We start from the raw sequence: 24,732 nt of genomic DNA, 5'->3' as shown, positions 1-24,732 counted from the left end.
GACGTGCGCGGGGTAGCTTTCTTTATCCGACATGCTTTTCCGACGGCCTGCTATTTCCCCGTTGGCTGGGCTCTGTCGCTGTCGCTTTTCCGCCTTGTCGAAACACCGAAAAGGCATATCAATTTCGCGCCTGGGTCATGTTACTTGACAAGTTGTACGAGGATGCAGGCAGTCGACCACGGCCCGACCCAATTCAACAGGAATCTTTCGGTCACCGGGGGAGGCTGCCCCAGGGATCCGATGACCGTGGCCCCGGAGTCAGAAACGCTAGCATGCACAGGGGAAAAATCGCCAGCAGAGATGAAGCGCCAATGGCTAGCCAGTAGAGTACAGTTGAGATGGTATATCCAACAAGAACGATCAAGAGTCGGAGTCCTTTGTAGGTCTGCATAATCGGCTTGTGAGTGGGCTTTGATGACGCCTCTGCCGTCTTGCCAGCCATGGTCTGGAACGATGAACTTAGATTAACTGTTTGTAATGGCGGAAAAGTGCAACAGCAGAGAGCGAAGACATGTTCCAGGCTGTATATCTATAATGAGATCCAAGTCGTAGAATGCCGTGCTTCCGTGGGTAGGATCAAAAGTGTATAGGTCAACTGGCAAGATCAGCAGAAGGTCGGGATTGAGACGGACATTCGAGCATGCGGACAGGAGCACCCTGCCGCCATGATTGCTCCATCCAGAATCAGCGACAACGACCCCTGCTGACCCTCTTCAGTAGCTCAAGACGTCGCTTTGGAGACTCTGACTTGATCGATGGAAGCCATCTAGTCACAGAGTATGAATAGCATCAACTTGGTCGAATACCAACTTGATCATGATCTGGCGTCAACTCGTCTGCTGCAACACCAATTACTTGATCAAACTGATGGTCGTGTTCGAGAACACAATCTTGTTAAATCATATCATCCTTGACAAGAATGCGTACGTTTGCATAGCGCATGTTCTTGCGTATCCTACAGTGCTCTACCATCTCGACATAGAACATTGACCTACGGACTGTGTTTCACGAGCAGTTCTGACGTCCGCCTACCCTCTTGCCTATTCGGAGTCCGGAGGAACCAATCTATCCATGGACCCTTGATGCATTAGAAATAGCTAGCCAGCCCTGTTCCGCACTACGTAGTCTCTGTCGTCAATAGATGGTTGAGATAGAGTACAAGCCCTGGCTACGCAGGGACGCATACGGCTTGCAAGCCACAAAACCCAAAACGCGCCTGAATCGTGGGGGCTCAAAAAAACACTTTGTTGCGACTCCAAGCATATGAACACTCTTTGCGCCATCTCCAAGATAAGAGTGTAGAAGGCTTGCCGTAAAGCACTTTCCAAGGGGCCTAGGTTACGATAAAGAACCACGTGTAAATGCTTGAGAGTGTCGTTGTGTTTTCGCGGCGCCTTGTTCCTGGCGTCCGAGTCTGGATCTAGCTCCATCGCTTCTTCGCTCACCATACCATCCTTCGTCTCATCCATCGCACTCCGGCAAAAGCGTCATTCTCGATACAGATCTCAGTCCACACCAACAACTCAAGCCACATTCATCCAGTTTCATTGAATTGTGTGATGATCCCCTAACGGAAGGGCTTTCCCAGGACTGCCGAAAGTACGTCATAGCAGATCGTCACGATAAGGTTTGAACCTCCGATGGTCCCAAAGACTTCACAGCGATCCGGGAACGGCCCTCGCTCTCATCCGGTCACCAAAATGCCTACCTTTTGCACCCCTTTGTCATCAACATCTCATCGATCCGCACGGCTTTAGTTTCCATGTTCAGCTGTTCCGTCTAGCTTCTAGTTTCCTTCCCATCGCGTGGCCCTCCGCGGCTGCTGAGGGTTCTGATAGGCTGCAGATGATGGTTTTGTGGGTGGTGATATCATCATTTCGTCCAACCCCACACCCAAACAGTTTTCTTGTGCGACATCACTACCAGTATATAGCTAGGTCGTGTAGGTCTACTTTTCTTTTCACACCACCTGCTATCCTTCGGTCTGCCATACCAGGTCTTTCCTGGCACACTAACTGACCATGTTTGCCCTTTTCACTGACACAACCTTCGGGTTCCTCATGCGCAACATTTCTGGCGGAAGACTCTTCAAGTACGAAGATCAATACAACGAAGAGCTCCGCGAGGAATACTTCAATGCCGGAGAGATCAAGGAAGAAGAGTCCTCTGACGATGAGGAAAACAATGGCTCCAAGGGAAAATACAAGCTGATCGATTTCAGAGAGAACGACCCTGATGTATGTCGCGTCAAAATCCATTCAACGGGCGCATAAACTGACCTATTGCAGAACCCGCAAAACTGGTCCACCTTCAAAAAGTGCTTTGTTACCTTCAACATCTGTTTTCTGACTTCCTCCGTTTATATCGGATCTGCCATCTACACATCTGGTTTGCCTTTCTTGACCAAGGCCTTCGGTACATCCACTGAAGTCATTACCATTGGTCTCACTCTCTACGTGCTGGGCTATGGTTTGGGCCCTATGATCTGGTCGCCTCTCTCTGAGATCCCTCAGATTGGCAGGAACCCCATCTACATTGGTACACTGATTGTCTTTGTCTTCTTCAACTTTGGCGTCGTGTACGCAAAGAACATTGGCATGCTCCTGGCTTTCCGTTTCCTGACTGGTTTCTTCGGCTCTCCCGTTCTCGCGACTGGTGGTGCATCTTTGGCTGATATCTTCTCACCTGCTAAGCGCGCATACGCCCTTTCCATCTTTGGTATTGCCAACATCATGGGTCCTTCGCTCGGTCCCGTCGCTGGTAACTGGGCAGCTCAGTACGAGGGCTGGACCTGGCCCATCTGGATGCTCATCTGGATGTCCGGTACCTGTCTCGTCTTCTTGATATTCTTCTTCCCCGAAACGAGTGCGAATAACATTCTTTACCGCCGTACTGCTCGTCTCCGCAAGTGGCAAGAAGAAAATGGCTACTTGGACGACAAGCCTTACGACAAGATCAAGTGCCAGCCTGAGATCGAAGGCGAGAAGATGGGTCTTGGCGATATCGCCGCGATGACTCTAGTCAAGCCCTTCTCTTTGACTCTTACTGAACCCATTGTGCTCGCTCTCAACTTGTACATCGCCCTCATCTACGCAGTCCTTTACTGCTGGCTGGAATCCATCCCTCTCGCTTTCGAGGAGGTCTACAGATTCAGCCTAGGAACTACCGGCTTGTGCTACCTGGGTATCTGTGTTGGCGGTATCATCTGTATCCCTCCCTACTGGTACTACAACTACTACTACGTCGAGCCTCGCTTCTCGGAGGATGGAACCCTTCGTCCCGAGATCAGATTAGAGCCTGCATTGGCCACCTGCATCTGTCTGCCCCTTTGTCTGTTCATGTTCGGTTGGACTGCCAGAGCCGACATTCACTGGATCGTCCCTATCATCGGTACCTCGTTCTTCACCATCGGAGCCTTTGGCGCCTTCTCTGGTGTCCTCAACTACCTCGGCGATGCCTACCCTGCTGAATTTGCTTCCATCTCTGCTGGCAACGATTTCTTCCGCTCCTGCTTCGGTGCTGCGTTCCCTCTGTTCGCTCGCCAAATGTTCAACACCCTTGGTCTTGACTGGGGCAACTCGCTATTGGGTTTCTTGACTGTGGTCTTCATTCCTGTCATCTTTGCCTTGTGGTGGAAGGGCGACAGACTCAGAGCTCGTAGCAAGAGAGCTTCCCAAGAGTATCTGAGCAAGAAGGATGGCGACAAGAGCGACGACGAAAAGACCCAGGTCGGAAGTGATGAGGAGGAGAAGGAAAAGGATGAGCAGTAAAGGAAAGAGCGTGAGGCTCCGATTTTCATGAACAGATAGACTTAATATGTAATATGTAACGATAACGAAATGTACTTGTACGCAACGATCAACAAATCTTTGGTTCTCAATATCTTCTGTGACTCTCTGTCAATTCGTCAGAAGCATTGTCCCCCTTCAGTACTCTGTTGTGAAACCGCGGATGATAATGTTGGTATAGAGGCGCAAATCGGGTCTTCTTCTCTTGCCTCGGCCCCGAGAGATCTGCAGCTTACCCACATGCGGCTGAGAAAGTACTGTATTTACATTCGGCAAAAGCATCCAGACGCCTTTCCAGGTAATACGTATGACTCCACAAACATGATTACCGATGCTCGATATCGGTTGCGAGAACGAGATGCCGTGTACATGGCCTCTGAGAATCACTAGTGCCTTCAAGTATTGTCAGTCTATTCAAGAAGCGTCTGCTGGAGTCGGAGCCTGCCCTAAGCGGCCGTCGCTTCCGATTACCCTGAGGCTCACAAAGCCGCTCGATGTGGACCCCCAGCTTGCCGCTGTTTTTCCAAACCTCAGATCGAGACTCGAGGTGAATCGGACTCAGGGCCGCTTTGGATATGCTCAGGAACCGAAGCGTAGCCATGTAGACGCCAGCAAGAACTTTTCTCACATTGCAACCCATAGCACATTGTCGTCCAAGAGATCAATGGCAAGGAGCAGCGGCGTCATGCCGGCACAGGGAGCGTCAGATTCGGTACAGGAGTGGCTTCGTCTGCGAGCATTGGCAAGGTAGGATCTGCCGTATGGTGTGATTGAGACGTGACGATTGAAGCCTTGAAGCCTGACACTACTGCGATTGCGACAGATACTTTGCTCCCAACAACATCACTGCCGACGTCGTCAATGCCGAGCATGGCGAACCCGCCCCGCCGTCGCTGGCCCAGAGTGCGCTCTTGACGGCCGTCACGCAGAATGGCGCCCTGCGCATGAACTGCGACCGCGCCTTCGTCTCGCTCATCGACTCGTCAACGCAATACATCCTCGCCGAAGCCACGAGGTCCATCTCCATACGCGACTCGACCAGCTTCGCCAACCCTCAAGATGCCCTCTTTCTTGGTGTGCAGAGTCTGAACAAGGAGTACGGTATCTGTCCACAGTCCGTCGCCATCTTCACGGACCGCACCGGTCACCGAGCTATCAATACCCCTGGTCTTGTCGCCAATACCACTCGCTACGTAATCCGCGACCTGAGAGAGCTCGACCAATACAAACATTGCCCATATGTCGTCGGATTCCCCCATATGGTGTCCTATGCCGAGGTGCCCGTCAAGAGCGCTTCAGGCCATATTCTAGGAACGTACTGTGTCATGGACAACAAGGTTCGCGACGACTTCTTCAACGACTCGACCATCGACATCCTCAATGACATTGCAGCATGTATCACCGAACAGTTGGAGCTTCATGCAATCAGACACGAGTCGGGCCGGGGCGTACAAATGATGAGGGGCTTGTCAGAGTTCATCGAAAGCAGAAGGTCAAGAGCAGACCGTTCTGGCGCTGCATCTCGAAAGGCCTCTCTGGCCACTATCGCCGACTATTTCGACGACCCTCCACAAAAGCCGGACGCCGGATCATTGTCCACTTCGTTGGATTCCCAGAAGCAAAGTTTAGGCGACGCGTCGATGCAGGACTCGACTCCACCAACATCCCCGGAAGACCTCTTGTCCTTGCCCAGTCCTGGAGTTTGCGATCCGGCGCTGGACATGTCTCACAAGCCACTCTCAGGCTGCCGGACGATGAAAGACATTTATTCAGGAGCCGCCCATCTTATTCGCGCAGCCATCGATGTAGAAGGTTTAGTGTTCTTGCACAGGTCTGCCAACAACGTACTGCCAGGCCTCAAGCAGTCTTTGCCAGAGCCGGTATCAGCTGCAGGCTCTGGCCACAATGCGACATCGTCCCTCTGCGAGGTCCTTGGAAGCTCGGTCGTACCTGGCGGCAACAATCTTGGCACCTTGCAGTTTCCTCTGGTCATCAACGATGTCTCGCTTGATTATCTCATCCGCAACTTCCCTCGTGGTTGCGTCTTCGTGTCAGACACCCAGGGTGATCCTGTGTTTGAGAAAGAAGGTGCTTTCATCGTTCAGACATATTCTCCGCAGACGTCGTCTGCCGTCAAGGTATCTGGCGAGCTACAATCACTGATTCGCAAAGCACGGTCCTTGGTCTTTCTTCCATTGTGGGATTCCATGCAGGAGAGTTTCATCGTAGGTATGCTTGGCTGGACCAGCGATCCCACACGAGTGCTCGCTGAGCAGGACATGACATGTCTCTCTGCCTTTGGCAATACTTTCATGACTGAAATTGCAAGAACCGAGATGACCGAGTTAGCACGCGCCAAATCCGATTTCCTTTCGTCCATCAGTCACGAGCTCCGATCGCCTCTTCACGGAATCCACGCCGCTGTCGATCTCCTACAAGACCCGGAACACGACTCCAAGTCTGACTTGATCGAAATGATTGCAAGCTGTAGCTCTACTTTGCTGGATACCTTGAATCACGTCCTGGATTTTTCGCGAGTCAACAAGTTGACTGATGTCAAAGTCGAGCCACAGAACCCCGCTCGCGTCGAAAACCAAGAGATGAGTCAGAACGCTTTCGGAGAGACCACTCAAGAGTACCTGTGCGATCTTGTCCTGTCTGTGGTTGAGGGACTACATTTCGGCCAGGCCTCGCGCAAAGCCACTTATGAAAAGCTACAAAGCACCATCATCGACCAAGTTGCCAAACCCAATCTCTCACCAGACGCAGGACGACGCGATTCTGCTGGCCAGAAGACGCATCTTCCGCAAGGTTCAAATGCCGTTGCCGTCTATGTCGACATCGAGAGCCGTTCAGATTGGTGCATGATGGTGTGTGCAGGCGCTTGGAAAAGACTGGTCATGAATCTTTTCGCCAATGCAATGAAGTATACTGATCAAGGCTTTGTCGAGGTGTCCTTGAGAATAATATCCGACCCCAAGAGTCCTGCAAAGCGATGCGCTCATCTCCTGGTCAGCGATACTGGTATTGGCATGAGTCCTGACTTCTTGAAGCGAAGTCTTTACCAGCCCTTCGTTCAGGAGAACCCGATCGCGGATGGCACTGGACTCGGACTCAGTATCGTGAAGAAGATTGTAGAGGATCTCCAGGGCACGATCGAGGTGCAGAGCACACAAGGCGTTGGAACACGCTTTGATGTCTTTGTACCCATTCCGGCACCGGATTCGTCTATACCAGACGCACCACTGCCTTTCGGTGGGCAGAGATTAGATCCAGAGTCAGTGCTTAAGGACCGGACCGTCTGCTTGTTATCGCCACCGGGAATACACGGTGTTGATAATGTCTCAGCTTCCAATGCGGAGCTGCAACTCCGACGTACGACAACAATGCAGTCGTGCGTACGGTCAATCACGCAATCATGGTTTGGTATGAAGGTCGTCACTAGCGACAACTTGGAGCTCGTTGATACGGACATTGTCATTGCCGAACAGACGCATCTTTCTAATCTGATTTTTGCCAAACCTGAGCTCCTGTGCAAGCTCAGCCAGCAACGCATTGTCTTGGTAGATGCTCTGCCAGCCCACTATCCTAGCAAGAGTGAACTTCCTGGCGCTACGGTAAACCTGGCGTACCCACTCAGCCCCAAGACGCTCGTGCGTGCCCTCACTGCCAGCCTGAAAACTTCCCTCGAGCCACAGACTTTGTCGTCAAGGGATACGCTTCCCTTAGGAATTCCACCACCGTCTGTTAGAGAACCTGTTGCAGAGAGACTGGATGTTCACCAGCCTCAAGAAGTTGCCGAGCAGACAAAACAAGACAACAGACCTTCTGGCCGAGTAGACACCGCAGTCCAACAAGACCAACAACATTTCCTCCTCGTCGATGACAATGCAATAAATCTGCGCCTTCTCGCAACTTTCATGAAGAAACTCGGCCACACCTCCGAAACCGCCGTCAACGGCCTAGAAGCCTTTGAAAAGTTCAAAGCTTCGTCTTGGCGATTCACGACCGTTCTCATGGATATCAGTATGCCTGTGATGAATGGATATGAGTCCAGTCGGGCTATAAGGCGTCATGAGATGAGTTTGGAGGACAAGGGTGAGAAGGTTACACCAGCGAGGATTATTGCATTGACTGGGCTGGGCTCTGAAGCCAGCAAGCAAGAGGCAAAGATGAGTGGGATTGATGAGTTTTATACCAAGCCCGTCAAATTTGATGCGTTGAGGGAGGTTTTGGAGAGGAAGTAGGGAGATTGGGGTTTAATGAAGTCCATGACTGACAGTCACGTTGATCAAGATTGCTCCGTATACCAGCGAGTTGCAAAATATCAAGAACTATCTTCGGTGCTATCCAAAAACATCAGATATCAAGGTGCCTAGTCAGTGACATCCAACACCGCCTCCGTGACAATCCATTCATTCTTCACTTGCATCTCCCAAGCAAAATCACCAACGTGAGATCCTGCATCCCCCTTTTCCACCAGCACTTGATCTTTTGTCGCGAACGCCCATTTGCATTGTTCCAAAGAGTCCATATTCAAACCGACCGAGTAACTGCAACCAGCTTCCAAACCATCCACACCAGTTGCTCTGGTGGATCTGCGGATGCGTCGTTCGTTGCCGTCCGCATCGAGTTCCCAGCCCCTTTGTATCATATGCTTCGGCAGCGGCTTCATCGTTGCATTGCGTCCAAAAGGCCTGGAAAGCGTTACAGGGACGCCAGGAAGCAAAGTCAGGAATAGGACTTCGTCGTAGGAACCTCGCACGCGTGTCAGGGCGGGTCTTTGGATTAAAAGCTTGGTGGTTGGGACGGGGGTGGAGGTTTTGGTGTTGTGGATTGAGAGGGAGGTGTTTGTGAGGCAGTGAGGGAGGTGGAAGGGCGTGTTCCAGGTGAAGAGGGTGATGGGGGCTGAGGCGTGGGAGAGGAGGGTGAGATCTAAGGTTGGAGGGAGGGGAGAGGAGAAACTGTGGGTGCTGGGAGTGATGGAGAAGGTGATGTCTATACGCGGAGGAGAGTTTGTCATTGTTGTCTTTGTTTCTCTGGATGTTTCTGATGCCGCTTTCGAGATTGCTCTCGGGCAGAAGATGAAATGTTGCGGGATTTACGAAACGTTGGTGGTGGATCAGATGCTGGAACGCTAATGAGGAGGAGACTTGTCGGGACCTTCTTGCTTCCCTTGGACATACGTATTCGCGAGGGATTGGAGTGCTAGAGAGAGGAAAAAAAGCGAATGGTCGTTGTGTTCATGTTCTGCCACGGGTGACGATGCTGTTGGCAGGGGATGAGGTGACTGCGGCCAAAACTTTTGGCCACCCCGCTGGAAGTGACGGCTGGCTCGCTCCTTTGTTTCTGCCATGACTCGTCAGTCTCTATCCATTGACATCCTGTCATCCGCAAATGCTCGCTTTGCGCATTCTACTTTCTGCGACCATTGTTCGCTCGTGATTCTCTTGTGAAGCGAGTGAATGTTTTTGACAATCTCCAACAGCAGGCATGGCTGAAAAGCCGTCGTTGGCTTACGCTGATGCGCCCGGCGGCAAGAATGGCCAGGAGCTAGCCATCAACAACACCCTGATCAACCGCTTGTTCACGAGGATAGCGCTGAAGACTTGGGGCAAGCTACACAAGCGGCGTGGTGTGTGTACGCCTATCTCGAGAAGGATGATTGTCAAATCTTCACCCTGGGTCGACCTGACAGAAGCGGCGACCATGAAATATGTCTCCGAAAACACGTCTATTCCGGTCCCGAAAGTCTATTGCTCTTTCGTCCACAAGGGCTGTACATATATCCTCATGGAACGCAAGAGAGGAAAATCCATCGGCAATGTCTTGCAGAGCCTCGGAGATGATGGCCAACAGAAAGTCTTTGCACAACTCAAGCGCATGATGGATGAACTGAGATCACTTCCTCCAGCAGCCGGCACTGGCGTCCAGAGCTGTACTGGAGGTAGTCTCTGGGATTCGCGTATATCCAGGATCACCACTCGCTTCGGGCCCTTTGCAACCATCCAAGAATTTCACTTCTGGCTTCGAGCCGGCTTCCGCTTCGAGGACCACGTGCACAAAGCGAGATTCGACGAAAGATTCCGAGGTCAAGACGGCAAAGACTTGGCGGATATGGAGGCTATGCAAGATGGACCATGGCCACCTCCTGTCTTCACGCATGGAGACCTAAATCCCAGTAACATATTGGTACACGGGGAGGAAGTCGTGGCGATCATCGACTGGGAGTTTTCAGGATGGTATCCGCATTATTGGGAGTACACCGCTGCTTGGTTGACCGCCGTCGTCTTTCAGGACTGGCGAAAGGAACTGCCTCGTTTCTTGACAACATTCCCAACAGAACTGGCTATGGAAACTACACGAGAGAGATGGTGGGGCCCAAATTGATCAATTGACACCTCTTCCTTGTAGACTTATAACCTCTTTCTAATTGCAACATCAACAAATTCATCATGTATTACAGATCCGCGAGGTTGATCCACCCTAAGCTACCATCTCTTTGTTCTCGAGCAAGTCCCACGAGGGTCTCGGACCATCGAGAAGCTCAAGATGCATATATCGACCAGCAGCAGTCTTTGCACCCACATAACTCCTACCGACCTCTTGAATCTTTGTCCAGTCCAATTCCGATGTGCCAACTGCCTTGCCATCCTTCGCTATAGCCTCAAGAGCACTGGCCATCCAGCTTGTACACCTCCAGTTGGGATCGTCTTGAACGACAGGCACACGTTCGAGAATCATGTTCAGCCGGTCAAGATCTTCCACCTTCGCAATAAGGATTCGTCCGAGCAAGTTGACCGTTGATCGAACGTCTTCTATGGACTTCTTTTCGTACTTCCAGCCCTCGAAAGGAGGATTGGTGGCATGGTGGCGCATGCCAGGCACGGTCTTTGAAGATTCGTTCTTGGGACCGACGAGCAGAGCCCAGTGGTATCTGCACCGCACATGTGATCTTCATGGTCCTGGGTCAAGAGTCGGATGTATCATTCCTTCTCATCTCTTACCTGATCTCGTCGCCACGGGTCGCACCGCTGGGGTAGAGTGCAGCGTACAGACGTGGCTTTCCTGAAGGCATTGATCTTTGGAGAAGTTGGACGGATAACGACTGTGATGGCCGTGACTGCAATATGTAGGGCCTTTTGCTCCGTAGCCTGGCGTCTCGCGAGACGCTGACGCTCGTCAGACGCAGATCGATCAAGCGCTCGGGTCTTCAATTGGTTCAGGCAAAAAGCCGCAGCCTTGTACGTACCAATGGAAGCAGAACGATCTATCGCTTCCTCTCTCTGCAATTCAACGACCAGCTCTCCGTAGTGTCGTGTTGGCCGACGTACGAGATACCGACCATTCTGGGTGCCTCATGCAGGCAGCCGCTACAGAACGCACATCTTGACGCCAATGAATGCGGCTATATAAGCGCCTGAATACTTCTCGACATTGCAATGTGCATATGAGCAGCTAAGACACCTACAATCCGACCAATCGAAGCAGAGCGACAAGATGACATTGCTGATTTCATCAGTCAGATAAATCGGTCTCGAGAGATCTGTCTATGCTACCCTTGCTTGTAGAGGAAGATGCTTGTGCAATGCAGACTCCATTCTGATCGATAGATGTTTGACCTTAGTCTTGATCTGTCTTGTCAACGGTACGGTTAGGTTCATATTACGGTCAAGGCATCTCACTCTGGGACCCACTACTTCCCAGAGGTGACTTACTTGGGACCGGAGGCATTATATGGATATCTTGACATTTTTTGTTTTGTCCATGCTAGATTCTCCAGATGCTACCATTATGTGACTTGCTCCTCTGGATGTTGACAGAAATCCGAGATACTTCTATCATATGCAACCTCAATTTACTTGGTTTGCATAGCAGGAAAGTGTTTTGACGGGTGGAGGGAAAAGGATCTACTGCACGCTTATCCCTTTCTTTTCCAGCCTCGGACCGGAGACACACACTCCTCCCTCATGACAAGGCCTCAAGGGACTCGAGAATGGGTCTGGGACGTTGAGATTACCACTCATTCACCTTGTCGATCGGCTGCAACCGACTTGCAGCGGGCCACCCAGATGTATCGAGGAAACGAGCGGATAATGATTCCCGAGGGCGAATTGAAAGTATACAATAGCAGTGATCACTCTTTTTTCAGTCCAATCTTGCCGATTCCACGCAACCCTATCGCTCCGACAAAACAGTACAGCACCGCGAGACCGAGGAGTGACCAAAATGCAGCACGATAGCCTTCCAGTAATGCGTGAGTACGATGCTCATCAGAGTGAGATGAAGCATCAGATACGCTGGTTGAAATGACAGCCATCACGGCCAAGCCTACAGAACTTCCGAATTGGAAGGCGGTATTGAGGATCGATCCTGCCAGTGATTGGTCTGAGGCCGAAAAGCTATCCGTGATGATCAAGGCACCAGCAATAAATAGAACTGACAACAAGTTAGCGCTGTGCAGTTCGTGGTCACCTCAGAGAAGTGTGAACTCACCGTCGCCAGCAAACGGCAGCAAGAGCATGCCCCAGAACGCCATGTACCAGTATGACCACGCCGGATCCATCAGAGCCATCAGCAGAGGCGCGACGCACGAGATCAATAACATGGCCGTGACGTAGCGATACGCGTCCCATTTATGCAGAACGGCATCTGTCCCGAAACTGATCATGATACCAATGATGACGTTGGGAAGAAACCGGAGTGAAGCTTGCAGTGCGGATAGCAGCTGCACCTCCTGGAAGCTTTGGTTGCATTAGCACAAAGCCATCGATGACTGCTTGGAATATCTTACAAGAGACTGAAGAAATACTCTCCACAGTTGATTACAGCAGAGACGAGGAAAAGCATAACACAGGTGGATGCAAAGGGTATGCTTTGCCAGACGGAATTTGGTATGAGTGCCTTCTTGTTGAGCTTCGTTCTTCGCGCCATCCACACCGGAAAGGCTGGTATGAGCAAGGCAGCAATAACGAGAAGAATAATGTTCTGAACTTCGCCGATGTGTGATCTTTTGCTCGCAGTGACGCTAAAAACCCGGGTCAGTTCTCTACACAAAGAGTCTCCGTGTCAGTTCAACCTACGCTAGAACATATGAGAGTAATCCCAGGCAGGCACTGGCGATAAGTGCTCCAATCCAGTCGATTCCTAAAGCAAGACGCCGCCAGGTGTCAAGAGGCATCTGCTTGCGAAGTCCAGGTACAGCTTGATAAACGATACCGAACACAACCATACTCAGTATCGAAGCGATGTACCAGCCCCAGCGCCAGCCGATCGAGTCGACCAGCACACCTCCAAGGAAGAGTCCCGCCGAGTAACCCAGAGGTTGCGATGCGCCAAGGATGGCCAGCCCTCGTGTCTGTTGACGACCTTGTGGAAATATCTCGGTGAGAATGCTGATCGCGGTAGGAAGACAACAGCTCGCTGCAACGCCCTGGAAGCCACGAAAGATGATCAGTTCGGTGCCGCTTCTTGCAAGTCCACAAGCGAGAAAACTCAGGCTCAGAAAGACACAACCGAAGAGGTAGACTGGGCCAGCTCCGATGACATCGGCGACGGAGCCGATGGAAATGAGCGAGCAACCACAAGTGAGTCCGAAGATACTGGCAGGCCACAGAATCAAGGCGTCAGGTAGTCCGAGGTTGGCGGCGATCTTGGGTAGTCCGGTAGCCAGTAAGCCTGTAGAGAGACTGCTGATGAACACCATGCCAGAGACGGCAACGGAGACAAATGCTGCACGAAAAGTAGAAAGCTCTTGAACACGAACCTCCAGGCCATTCGAGCCCCTCGTGAGAATAGAGTCCATCTCTATCGCGACCTGATCTCGAGATCCCTCCTGATTTGACGCTGTTTGAGGCTGCATCATTGCGACAAGAAATGGAAATACAACAGAAGCGAAACCAGCTGCAGAACTGCAGACCGCGATCACAAAAAGCGCTGGTGGCTTGTTAAGGGAACTTGTCAATGGAAGGGCGTGCGGACGTTGTGGAGCTGAGAGCAGGAAGCCTTGGCGCAAGGTTGCCACTTCCATGTTGCCAATCAGATAGCTAGCTAGTTACCATCAATCCACAACATCAATACCATCAACCTTATCAGCAGTTACCATCAGTGCTTGTCTTGTTGAGTTCCTCGTTGCCACCTTGTTCCATCGTTGCGTGTTTCCGTCTTTCAACGTTGCTGTCTAGATCCCCGGACTCGTTCACCCACCGAACCTTATTATACTCGTAAATCCAACCAATCAATTGACAGCGATTGGGAACTTTCAGAATGATGGAATTGACCAGACTAGATCTGAATATCCAAATGAGATTATCAGCTAAACTTGGACACAGGCCTGTTCACCTGGATATTCACACAATCTGCAGCCAGATGTCAAGCATGACTCGAATAGATAAAGATGAAATGCACCTTTTATGCACGCTCTATAGTTGATGTATTACTGATCCTAACACAAACATTTCAGTTGATTATCCATGAATCACTGAGATGGACTCATGAGTTCGGAAGGAGCTTGACAGACGGGATAACAAATGTTCCATCTTTGGAACATCTCAACGTCCCAGGTGCATCGAGCCAGAACGTTCGATCTGACGATAGCAACACTACAAATCGCTTTCTACTTGTCTGCGATCCGCCGACGGAGCCCCATGTGATGTGTCCTTTGCTTTCTGCAGCTCTCGACCTGACTATTGCACTCGTAGATCTCTTCGGACTGTGCAGCATCTTTGGTGCTTGGAAACCTGAAATGCAGCTCCTCTACAGCCTTCAGTTTCTCTCCGCAGTACATACATGGTTTCTGTCTTCCTTTATTGTCGCGACGTGTCTTTTGACATGACAGACCAGTATTGCAAGGAGGGCGGTTGTTGTATAATCTGCTCAACTCGAAATCCACCAACATAAAACGTTGTGCGTTCGCATCATAAAGATAATTCCGACGTACAGTGTCACCGTGTACAACTTGCAGTTCGTGCATACCGCGCAGTAATGACAGAAGTTGTGGCTCGACCATCGCGTCTACCGCTATCAAGTCTTCGTGGTCGATATCTGTGTCCTCGAGAGCTTCGCCTGCCCAAGAAAGGAGCAGAAGATAGTGAATCTCATCGACTGCAGGCTGATTTATCGATTTGTCGAGATAAATGGTACCGCAATAGACTGGAATGCTTGTGCCCTGGTATCTTTGCAATCGGTCGTATACAGATTCCTCTCTGAGCAGCCATTGCAGGTCTGTTTTTCGAAACCCTTTGGCCACAAGACGATGACCGGTTTTATGCAGATGAACCTTGTACAAGATACCAAGTCGGCCAGATTTTCCAAGTGGTGTCAAGCCAGTGTCGTTCGGTCGGGAAGATCTCAGTTGATCCTCGAGGAGATTGACCAAGGAATCTGACGCCAGAGTATGGCCATCGTGAGCGGCGCTATTGGGGCATATGCTAGCGTGCGAACATTCTGGATGTGACGCCTGGAGAAGACAATCGTGGCTACAGTATGGAGTTGCATCGACGTCTTGCGCCACTTCGCCGACAGAGCATCCAGCAGGATCTGTCATACTGTTCATGGGGAGATGTCCCGAAACGGTATGTTAGGTAGAGAACCTGTGAAAGGTTCCTTGAAGTGCAAGCATGAGATGTCAGGATTATACTTCTCCCGATATTCAACGCTTCGGATCAGCCCGTCGCAATGGTTGGAACTGGAACGAGTCCGTGATCTCGTATTTTGGGCCAATGAAATGTGACCGTAGTACTGTAACGTCTAGTCATCGGATCTGATGATCGTCTCAACCTACTTGATCGTATATGGTAGACTGCTCCTTCCTTCTGTCGCACTTTTGAGCAAAGTTCAACTTGACTCATCCCAACACCCGATCCTGGCAGCATGGACGTGCGACCTCTCGAAGGTAGTGCGCGAGTATCCAAGTGGCCTGTCGTTGTCACCACAACCGTAGAAGAAGAGGTTCGGAAATCTAAGTTTACGCGTCGATACTTGGCTGCACTCACTGATATCGTGGTTGAACTTCAGATACTACTCGAGTCACTCAGAGATCCCGCATTGGTCCTGGTTGGCAAGACGGACTTGTCCCTGTTAATCACCGATGTCAAGAGCACTGCCATCAAAACCTTCCAATCTCCGTTTGTCTTTGATGATTTCATGGAGTCCTGCGAAGCTCTGGAGACCTTCATGAGCGCACGTGTCTCGTCAAAAGATCTATCACAAGAGTTTTTCGTCATTCTAGACGAGTATACGAAGGGAAAAAAGCCAACGTGCCAGATTGCTATCGATGGTAGGGGTATTGAAGATATCAACGAGATGCAGTTCTCCTTCCGATGCGACCTTTCATCTGTTCACGAAGCCCTCAATGCAGTCGAGTCAGTTCCGACAGATCTTTCGCTTGCAATCCGCCTTCGAAGGAATGAGGCCGTGATGGTTGGTGGTGTCTGGAGCTCTGGAGCAGTCACACGCCTCGAAGCAATGCCAAACCACCTGGGGACTGAACAACCCAAAGGCCTCAAGCAGCGGGACGATGTTGGTAGCTCCATTGGTACCGATCGAGATGCTCCTTACTGCCCTATCTTTTTGACGGCGACGATAAGTTTCAAGGTGAGTTATGCTATGCACTTGCGCGACCGCGCTTCACAACCATAAATTGACCTGCGTGCGATATGGGCAGACACTGAAAGATTTCGTCCGTCAGGCATATGATCAGGACTGGGGAACAGACGAGGACTGCACAGTTGGACCGGCAATGGCTTTTGTCACGTCAATAGACAAGCCACCGTTTTGCTCGGGCAAGGCAAGTCAACTGATGGAAGTCATGCCCGAGACAGCTTCGAGTGTCATTGGCATGACGGCCGGAGAATGCAATGCTGTCGCCAGTGGAAAGTTTGCGACCATTGAGTCGAACTTAGATCACAACATGTTTATTGTTCTGGATGAATACACGGAGAAAGACCGGACGGTGATTGTGGCTACCAATGCTGAGCAAGATGGGCAGTTGTTACTAATGAGATGCTCTTTTGAGTCAGCTCTGTTGAGTCTGGTTGCGATCTCAGACACCTGCTTGACAATTGATAGTCAGTGCAACAACGCGAATACAGATGGCGATGGCGTCGTGCGCACATAGTCTCCATATAGCGTTGGGCGATGTTGGATGTCTCAATGCAGCCGCTAAAATGGGTCGAGTCGAGGAAATGGACAAGACAGTCTAGGATGGATGTAGCAACATAATCGCTAGCTCCACGACAATCTAGAAGTTGACCTGAGACCTCAGGCGTGACACAATACCATCTCGGGTGTTCATATCCCTGACCGAACAGCGGAACAGCAGTGGCAAGGGAATTCTCAGTGATTTGCTTCATCTTTTGACATTCCTGGCCACGAGTCTAGGACTTCCAAGATGATAACCATCGCCACCAGAGTCCTGCTTGTTACAGATAGTGTAGAATGAAACCTCCTCTTTCTTGTAAGTTTGAAGATCAGAGGGTGGCGTTGACGGCATTATGACTGCTTCCAACAACCTAGCGGTCGCGGGAATCTCATGTGCCTGATACGATTCGGCATCGCCACTGTAGCCAGTCTGAAGTTTAGCGTCTTGCTCTTCGATCTCCACGACGGTGCGCAAGTAGGTGGCAAGGTATGCTGTATCGAAGACACCTTGCAGATTTATCTGTTCCAATATGGAGATACCTCGATGGCGGACGGACGAAGTTCGACAGTGGCGTACAATAAGAATCAGACAAAACACCACGTTCGAGCCAGTCGAGAAGGCAGGAGGGGTGCTTCTTGGTGTGGAAGGGGTAGACTGATCGTTTTTGGTGGGGGCCGAAGTCCGAGCTAGATGTTCTTCGATGTACTGTACACACAAATTTAATGCATGCTCAAATTGTAGTCTGAATTGGTCAATTAGCATCGCGTCTGGGTCTCGCCATGTCTCAAACCAAAACTTGAGGCATGAAAAGGTGATTCCGGCGGAGATCTGTGCCAAAGAGCTCCGCTTTTTATCATGAATTTTGGAGAATGCGATCGACCATGACAAAAGACTTTCGCGGACTGCTTTGAGACCTCCAGTCGTTGCACCGTCTACTGATACTGTGCGCATCCTTGCGCGCACAAGACAGTCGATCTCATCTTTATTACGGAGTCTGAGGTCTGTATCTGCTTGTAGAGTCTTGTGAGCTTGCTTCTGTATGTTACGAAAGACCGAGATGGCTTCGGCTTCGAGAAACTCGAGACGAAGTCTCGCATCGTCCAGATTGGTCAGTTCTGCAGGTATTGGATCCAAGCAGACGGGATAGAGGTACCTATGTCGGTCAGAGATTCAATACTCCTGGGCCAGTCTCGTCACACACTTACGGATTGTCGTGTCCGACCAGTACGTAGTCCGAGTTTAGACGCATGAAAATTTGCATGAAGATGTCGAATTGATCTTGGCATCGCAGCTTAACGGCCACTGCACGCTCCGTGTAAGATGTACAGGGTATGTTGGTGACGTGACGTCGAGCTTCGATCAGCCGTAGGCCAGCTCGCACATGAATTGAAGCACGCGTGTCTTGCGCAGCAAACGCTTCAAAGGCAAAGAAGAGCAAACAAGCCACAAGCACAATCGTTACATCGTCGTCTGTCGCCGAATGATCCAAAGTGTCAATGTAGGCACGCAACAATGACATAGACTTGGTATGTTCTCTGTGCGCAAGACGACCCAGCTCAAGATCTTGTCCATCGGTCGCAGACCGGTGTAATGATGATAATGCGACTACAGCACCTTTTATGCAAGGCTGCCGCGAAGCGAGCTCTAGCAGAATCGGTTCCCACGCTATTTGAAAAGTTGAGGCGCAGGGTAGCTCATGGATGGTCGCGTAGCGGAAGAAGTCCATGGCATTGCTTTCAGCATCACTCAACGCACAACTCTGGGGCAGCGGTCGCGGACAAATGATCCGCGGTGGTCTATCCGACGATGGACGAGGTCTATAACCAAGGCAATAGCGACCACTGGATAAGCAGCGATGACAAGCAGGTTGTGACTCGTCGCATTTCACGTGTCGCTGACTAGGGCGCTTTGTTAGTACAGTACCGTACTGCTTTGTGACAGCAGGTTGGATTGCCTCACCGACAAGTATAACAGCCTCCATGGCTTTTTCTATGGGCGACTCGATGACGAAATCTGGCCAGAATCATATCTGCACACATGTCGCTTCCATGAATTTGTTTGGACGGGAAGAAACATCGGAAGGAACATTTAATAACGATTACATGACTCTACAAGAATGCCATGATTCTGGGTTGCAAAGAATTCAAAGCAAGACAGAGATTGTTTCAACTAGTCCGGATTGGACAGGACCGCGTGGCAGCAAGGGACCTCAATCTCTGATTGGTCAAAAATACGAAGTTCGGGCTTCTAGGCTAGAGATAATAACGTTTCTGAAAGCATGGAAGGTCTAGATACGAGACCCCGTGCCTTGGGACCCGATTTTGGTACAGATCGACATGGCTTCTATACCAAGATAAATGTCAAAGCATACGACATCTCATTGGGAAGTGAAGTCGATAGCATCGAGGTTTTTGAGAGCAATTGCTAATGATGCTTACGGCCGATCTCCTTAATTTTTTCAACCTAAATCTAGTCAATCATTCTACGTCTAAGTTTTCGTAGAGCGTGACAACTAAAGTATATCTAACATGAGCCACATGTATACAAAAAGCATTGGTATCGCGGGACTGAAACTCACGCTCACGCCGAAGAAGGACTGTAGAGTACGCTTGTGCTCACTCACGACCATACGTATCCTTGACTGAGGTTTACCAGCTCGTTGCCTAAACACTAAGGATATCTATAAGTTTCTCACGATATACAGTCCTTTTCCTCAGAATTGAAATCTTTTTTGATTCAAGAATGGAAGGTAGACAAGAGATTGACAGAGTCTTGTGTCTGCAATCTGATGGAATACAGCAGGTTATCTGCCGCCGTTACAAAGCTTCTGCCCAGCATCTCTGACCATCTGACAGTTACTGATTGTTATTGAAGTATGTCTGCCCGCATGCGCCATTAGAAGCCACAAGAGTAAAAGCTAAGTTGGTAACAAGCACAGCATCTTGCTCGCTTGCAGTATCCGCTGTGCAAGTTCCCGAGTTGTTGACAATAAAGCATGCACCCTGTGAGTATATGCTATCTACTTCATAGAAACTGGCACCGCAGGAAGCAGTCTGTTGACACAACACACAGCAGTCATATGCGCTGGCAGTGTTACCTGCCTGGCTATAGCCATATGTCTCGGGCCCGAAGTTGGAAATCGTAACGCCGTTGACTTGAGACACGAGATTGTTGTTGGCGCATGCGGCATAGAATGTTGAGACCGGCGCAAAAGCCGTGGATGTGGTCGTCTGGGTGGTCAAGATTGCTGCAGTGATAGTGTTGGTGAGTGTCAGGGTTGTAGCGGTCGATGAAGTTAGTGTGGTTGATGCTTCGATCGGAATGATCGAGGTTGTTGTTGTGAGCGTGGTAGTGGATGTCTGTTCATAAGTTAGCGACGGTTTGATATGTGGTGCATGGCGATGCATACAACTGTCACTGTTCCCGCAGGTAGCGTTATCGTAGGTGTAGTCCGGGCTGTCGCGATGATTGTCGAAGTGCTAAAAATCTCCACGTAACGATAACATTTCACAGCCACAGGGTAGATCGATGAAGCTTTGGGAGCATCGGGACGCATGCCTGAACGTGATGCTGAGCGTGCCTCGATGAGCGCATCATCTCCATTGCTGTGCCTCAAACTCCTGCGTTTCTTGCTAGCAGCATAGCCACTCGCAGACAGTGCGGAAGCGAGTGGAGTGAATCCGGAAGAAGTAGAGATCGTCGAAACAGTGGTAACTGTGGTCGTAACAGTTTCGGAGATGATGTTAGTAGAAGTGAGTGTGTTTGTGATCGTCTCAAGGATTGTCCCAGTTGTAGTGATGGTGAAGGTGTCAGTCGTGCTCGGCAGGGTCGTTAAAGTTGTAGAAGTAGCCGTGCTGATTGTCGTAATGGTAGTGCTGGATGGGGTGACGGTCTGGGTGAGTGTAGTCGTCGATGTCACTCTTGGATGGAAGATGAATGTCGCTGAAACGGTTGAGGTTTGCACACGAGACGTGCTCTTGGTTGAGATTTTGGTCAAGCAGCCAACCTTGGATCTTGTGCTGACTGTGGCCGCGCAGGACTGAAAGCATGCGAAGAAAATCGCAGCAAGTAGTAAAATGTTGAACATGATGATTGTATTAGCTCAAGGAGTCTATTGAGTAAGTGCGAAGGGGAGACGTTGATCAACTTATAATCTTTCCATCGGCATGATTCTACGCTGGTGTGCAGTCAGGTACATTCCTATGTGGAAGCAACTTCAGCTGTGGACAATGCTGCAAGTATAAGGCGGCTCCATGGTTGGATCTCAGCTGTCGGCTCAGCTAAAGCATATCGTGTGTTGTGGCAGACTTACAAGACTTCCGACCAATGCTGTGCTTTTGACTGACTCGTGCATGCTGAATTCGGGCAAAGATGCGTGAGCAAACTCTTGATCGTTGAGACTGGCCGTATGTTGCTTGCTTAATCTTCATCCTTGATAACTCTTCTGTAAAGACAGAGCGGAATTATGTCGTTTTGGAAATCACCTTGGGAGTTGTCTTTGCCTCGAGAAAGGATTCCAGGATCAAAACTTCTTGATAGGGTTGACAGTGATTTTCCTGTTACCAGTAGAGTTGGCGATTCTGGTCATGCTTCTAGTGACTCTCTGTACAGGTGTGTTACCGGTGTTCATAGTCTTCTTCTTGCTCTCTTCCTTGGTCATATGGCGCGTGGCAGGAAGGCTCTTCTTGCTGGCTGCGGACGAGTTGTCGATTACGGCACTAGTAGATACTTTGACACCACTAGTAGACCAAGTGACCCTTAGTTTGCCCGACACGGTACCCTTGGCTGTGACCATGATTGTAGTGGTGTGCAGTTGAGCGTTAGGTGGACTCGCGTGGAAGAGGGAGTTTGGTTGTTGACAGTCAGTCGCTCGCAGTAGTGAAAGTCTGGATACTTTGGATAATCCGCCGCGAATGCTGGATCTTGGCGAAAAAGTAAGCGAAGACAAGGACATATGCCACCAGAATCTTCGACAACTTGTTCAAGACCTTCGCAGGCTGTATCTCTCTTCGCAAGGAGGACGATGGACCGGGACACCTCATGGTGCAACGAACGACTTGCCAGAGGACCAGACGCCAAAAATCGCATGGGTCGTATATACCTGCTGAATGGTACTGCGGTAGTCGGTGTTTTCGAGCTTCAATAGTTCTGCTGGACCAGAGGACGAGACACTGACATCTTCCATCTTTGAGAAGCGGAGCACATTTCTTAAGCGTGTTATGGTTGCTTGTACGGCGATTTTGTGCGACAGTGAGGTCGACATGTGCTTGACGCAGTTCCTCGCTGAGAAAACCCAATTCTAATAGAGCTTCTCTCGATTCTTCATCAGGCTGCTTCGCGGAAGGCAGCTTCGCATCAGGAAGATATGCTCCTGCTTGAGCGTATGCTGCCTTGTCCTCTCGTCCTGGGTTCTTCTGATGGGCTACAACCAAAGGCGTGTCACCAGAAAACTTGGTCCATTGCGAAAGCCAATGCTTTACCAAGTGTGGCTGTGGGGCAACTCCGTAGGGCCCTGGCCGAATATAGGGCGCAGTGAAGGTGCGGATGCGTTGTTCGTCAGCTGCCATTTGCGGGAAGCCCGGTGGAACAGAACCCATGTCATTTTGAATCGCCGCCTCTCGCTCAGCTCGGAGTCTCGTGCGAACTTGCTGGATCGATTCGTCTGGGTCTTACGGCAGACGGCCAGGTTTGAACAGTGTCTATAAGAGTCAGCTAGATGTTGATGCTTTATAGATGCATGAACCTACCTCCATGTCTTGCATTCTGACGTGGTGGTCGAGAGATGTTGCAGTGTTCGAGATATGGCGCGTGGGTTGAGCCGGAGATCTGCTTCTAGGATGTGCGCAAGTGTTTGATGCTCTTCCTGGAAAACTTGATCGTGCAGCAAGAAGCTATGTGCGTGAGCACTAATAGTCAATGCCGAGGATTGTAACAAGCTGTAAGTACGACCAAGTGTGAGCATGAATGGCTCGCCGGAACTGTTGACAGCGTTCCAAGGCCGGAGGCGCGCAATGCTAATATATAGCTTCTCGAGCGGAACTACCATATGTCTTGGAAGATAGCCACATTGACATCCTGCAAACAGTGCAGTAATATAAACAGTCCACAACTCGACCTTGCTGGTCTTGGGCTTGGGGATAATACCCTTACATTGATATTACTCGTTCCAAACACGAGACCATATCCAGACAACGTCTTTCTTCGAGTCTCTAGCTACCATTTTTCCATTGAACTCTCGGTCCTGGATCTTACAAAAGCGTGAGCTCTTGAGCTCGGACTCAAAGGTTGTAGCGACTTCTTCTGTCAGGGGTGCTTCAGATAGGAGCTTGTACTCTCCGTTTTGGATCCAAAGAGTCTCTCGCCAGCCGTCATCATGTTCTCTACAGTACGACTGGCTGCGGAGAGCCTGGACTTGGCATACCTTGATGATCGGGAGGTGGAGATGTCATAGCTGATTGTCGTTATATATGATGCAATTCAATGCCGGACATGTCGCTAGTTTGTGAGGAGATGGCAGTCGTCTATTGGTTTGTGGCCTTACGGATTCTGCCACTGATCTTTCTATAGCCTGCACAAGACGAGAGACTGCTATACGCAGTACTCGACGTGGTTGGTCATCATCTGCCATCTATGCTCAGCTGGCGAACGCACTACTTGAGCGAGGTTGCGAAACCAGAAAGAGGATCCAACACTAGCATTCCGATACTGGAGTAGAGTCGCATCCGCGTGTATATTCCATAAACTGCCATTCTCTGAGTCGGTGGCTCTGCTGTGGAGATACTTGTGGATAGTAGCAGCTGATCATATCAGTGCACGTGTAACGAGTCAGTGTACCAGAACCAGGGAGGCGAGAGTCTGGAGAAGCAGGATGAGGACTAGGAACTTAGAGGCATGCAGGACTTTCGGCGCTTGGAACTCGAGAGCGGCCCAGAAAGCAACACCAATTGCGGTCGCGATGATAGAAAGGCAGAGGCTAAGGGAAACGATGTGTCTGGCAGACATGGATTCGCGTGTGGTGGCGAGCATGACTTGGTACGGACCCATCTACGAAGGCCATTTGTATCTCAGTACCAATTCGATGCTGCTTAGAATGAGATCGTAGACAGTAATCAGGACAACCATATATAGACGCTTCAGCCTGCTGTTCCAGGCGTGTAATTTGGTTGATACACCATGTGTTTGTACGTTGGTGGGTCTCTGTGGGCTGACCAGCCCACATCGCAAGCAATATCTTTGGGAACTTCTTCTGCAGCAGCGGCTTATACACCTGCGATTGGATGATGACTCTTGCTATCACGCTCTTCCGTAGTAAGATATGGGGCGTTGTAGCAGTTAACTCTTCCCTGAGAAGTTCAAGTCTTGAGTAATTGTTCTGGAGGTCCTTGATGTTGGAGAAAGCAGCGGCTCATAGCTCCTATGACATAGTTGTGATGGTATTCCGTCGAGTCCTGGTGTCTGAACTTTGCTTCGTGCTCTTGGGAATGGAATTGACTTCGACGTAGAAGCCACTCGGCTTCCCTCCACCGCTGGAGCGCTGCTTGGTTGTTGGCTGCTTGGATGAGGACTGCTTGATCGGGGACTGTGTAGCAGGATGTGACGGTACAGCTTGGTGTGAACGCTCTCCTTGCCCTTCTTGGAATTACTTCTGCATGTATCGTTGATACTTCTGGCTGTGTACGGCTCTGCGCTGTCCAGCTACTCCATAACACCGGGAGCTTTCCTTGAGATGTCCGCAAAAGTCTTTCTTGCACTCAGGCTGTTGCTTACATACTCTGTCGGGCCAGCAATGTGACACTTTTTGTT

At 50.3% G+C, this 24,732-nt stretch overlaps 11 protein-coding genes across 11 annotated transcripts; 4 read left to right on the top strand and 7 right to left on the bottom strand.

The window, feature by feature from the left end:
* Positions 1-2,021: 2,021 nt before the first annotated feature.
* On the top strand, positions 2,022-3,770 carry M436DRAFT_86489 (MFS general substrate transporter; the record flags this gene model as incomplete). Its single annotated transcript, XM_013567105.1, has 2 exons — positions 2,022-2,237; positions 2,289-3,770. 2 exons carry the CDS (start codon positions 2,022-2,024, stop codon positions 3,768-3,770), a joined length of 1,698 nt encoding a protein of 565 aa, XP_013422559.1.
* Positions 3,771-4,732: 962 nt separating this feature from the next.
* On the top strand, positions 4,733-8,035 carry M436DRAFT_76988 (uncharacterized protein; the record flags this gene model as incomplete). Its single annotated transcript, XM_013567104.1, has 1 exon — positions 4,733-8,035. One exon carries the CDS (start codon positions 4,733-4,735, stop codon positions 8,033-8,035), a length of 3,303 nt encoding a protein of 1,100 aa, XP_013422558.1.
* Positions 8,036-8,163: 128 nt separating this feature from the next.
* Positions 8,164-8,811, bottom strand: M436DRAFT_68227 (uncharacterized protein; the record flags this gene model as incomplete). The annotated part of the gene is made up of 1 exon (XM_013567083.1): positions 8,164-8,811. The coding sequence occupies one exon, from the start codon at positions 8,809-8,811 to the stop codon at positions 8,164-8,166; it is 648 nt and encodes a 215-aa protein (XP_013422537.1).
* Positions 8,812-9,281: 470 nt separating this feature from the next.
* M436DRAFT_68226 (kinase-like protein) lies at positions 9,282-10,178 on the top strand (the record flags this gene model as incomplete). Its single annotated transcript, XM_013567082.1, has 1 exon — positions 9,282-10,178. One exon carries the CDS (start codon positions 9,282-9,284, stop codon positions 10,176-10,178), a length of 897 nt encoding a protein of 298 aa, XP_013422536.1.
* A 96-nt stretch (positions 10,179-10,274) lies between these two features.
* Positions 10,275-10,866, bottom strand: M436DRAFT_86485 (uncharacterized protein; the record flags this gene model as incomplete). The annotated part of the gene is made up of 2 exons (XM_013567103.1): positions 10,275-10,725; positions 10,796-10,866. The coding sequence occupies 2 exons, from the start codon at positions 10,864-10,866 to the stop codon at positions 10,275-10,277; spliced, it is 522 nt and encodes a 173-aa protein (XP_013422557.1).
* Positions 10,867-11,925: 1,059 nt separating this feature from the next.
* M436DRAFT_58578 (major facilitator superfamily MFS-1) lies at positions 11,926-13,593 on the bottom strand (the record flags this gene model as incomplete). The annotated part of the gene is made up of 4 exons (XM_013567057.1): positions 11,926-12,227; positions 12,285-12,532; positions 12,583-12,816; positions 12,872-13,593. The coding sequence occupies 4 exons, from the start codon at positions 13,591-13,593 to the stop codon at positions 11,926-11,928; spliced, it is 1,506 nt and encodes a 501-aa protein (XP_013422511.1).
* An 810-nt stretch (positions 13,594-14,403) lies between these two features.
* M436DRAFT_68223 (uncharacterized protein) lies at positions 14,404-15,342 on the bottom strand (the record flags this gene model as incomplete). Its single annotated transcript, XM_013567081.1, has 1 exon — positions 14,404-15,342. One exon carries the CDS (start codon positions 15,340-15,342, stop codon positions 14,404-14,406), a length of 939 nt encoding a protein of 312 aa, XP_013422535.1.
* Positions 15,343-15,659: 317 nt separating this feature from the next.
* Positions 15,660-16,905, top strand: M436DRAFT_76983 (uncharacterized protein; the record flags this gene model as incomplete). The annotated part of the gene is made up of 3 exons (XM_013567102.1): positions 15,660-15,737; positions 15,804-16,382; positions 16,453-16,905. 3 exons carry the CDS (start codon positions 15,660-15,662, stop codon positions 16,903-16,905), a joined length of 1,110 nt encoding a protein of 369 aa, XP_013422556.1.
* Positions 16,906-17,136: 231 nt separating this feature from the next.
* On the bottom strand, positions 17,137-18,956 carry M436DRAFT_58619 (uncharacterized protein; the record flags this gene model as incomplete). The annotated part of the gene is made up of 3 exons (XM_013567063.1): positions 17,137-18,082; positions 18,135-18,827; positions 18,889-18,956. The coding sequence occupies 3 exons, from the start codon at positions 18,954-18,956 to the stop codon at positions 17,137-17,139; spliced, it is 1,707 nt and encodes a 568-aa protein (XP_013422517.1).
* Positions 18,957-19,784: 828 nt separating this feature from the next.
* M436DRAFT_68220 (uncharacterized protein) lies at positions 19,785-21,016 on the bottom strand (the record flags this gene model as incomplete). The annotated part of the gene is made up of 2 exons (XM_013567080.1): positions 19,785-20,288; positions 20,339-21,016. The coding sequence occupies 2 exons, from the start codon at positions 21,014-21,016 to the stop codon at positions 19,785-19,787; spliced, it is 1,182 nt and encodes a 393-aa protein (XP_013422534.1).
* A 435-nt stretch (positions 21,017-21,451) lies between these two features.
* Positions 21,452-23,955, bottom strand: M436DRAFT_68219 (uncharacterized protein; the record flags this gene model as incomplete). The annotated part of the gene is made up of 8 exons (XM_013567079.1): positions 21,452-21,714; positions 21,824-22,573; positions 22,603-22,628; positions 22,677-22,820; positions 22,973-23,004; positions 23,147-23,350; positions 23,581-23,709; positions 23,764-23,955. The coding sequence occupies 8 exons, from the start codon at positions 23,953-23,955 to the stop codon at positions 21,452-21,454; spliced, it is 1,740 nt and encodes a 579-aa protein (XP_013422533.1).
* Positions 23,956-24,732: the final 777 nt, after the last annotated feature.

Source organism: Aureobasidium namibiae, assembly GCF_000721765.1.
Source record: "Aureobasidium namibiae CBS 147.97 unplaced genomic scaffold scaffold_30, whole genome shotgun sequence".
Taxonomy (NCBI): Eukaryota; Fungi; Ascomycota; class Dothideomycetes; order Dothideales; family Saccotheciaceae; genus Aureobasidium; species Aureobasidium namibiae.
Note: the sequence above shows the minus strand (reverse complement) of the source record. Positions and strands in the feature narration are given on the sequence as shown.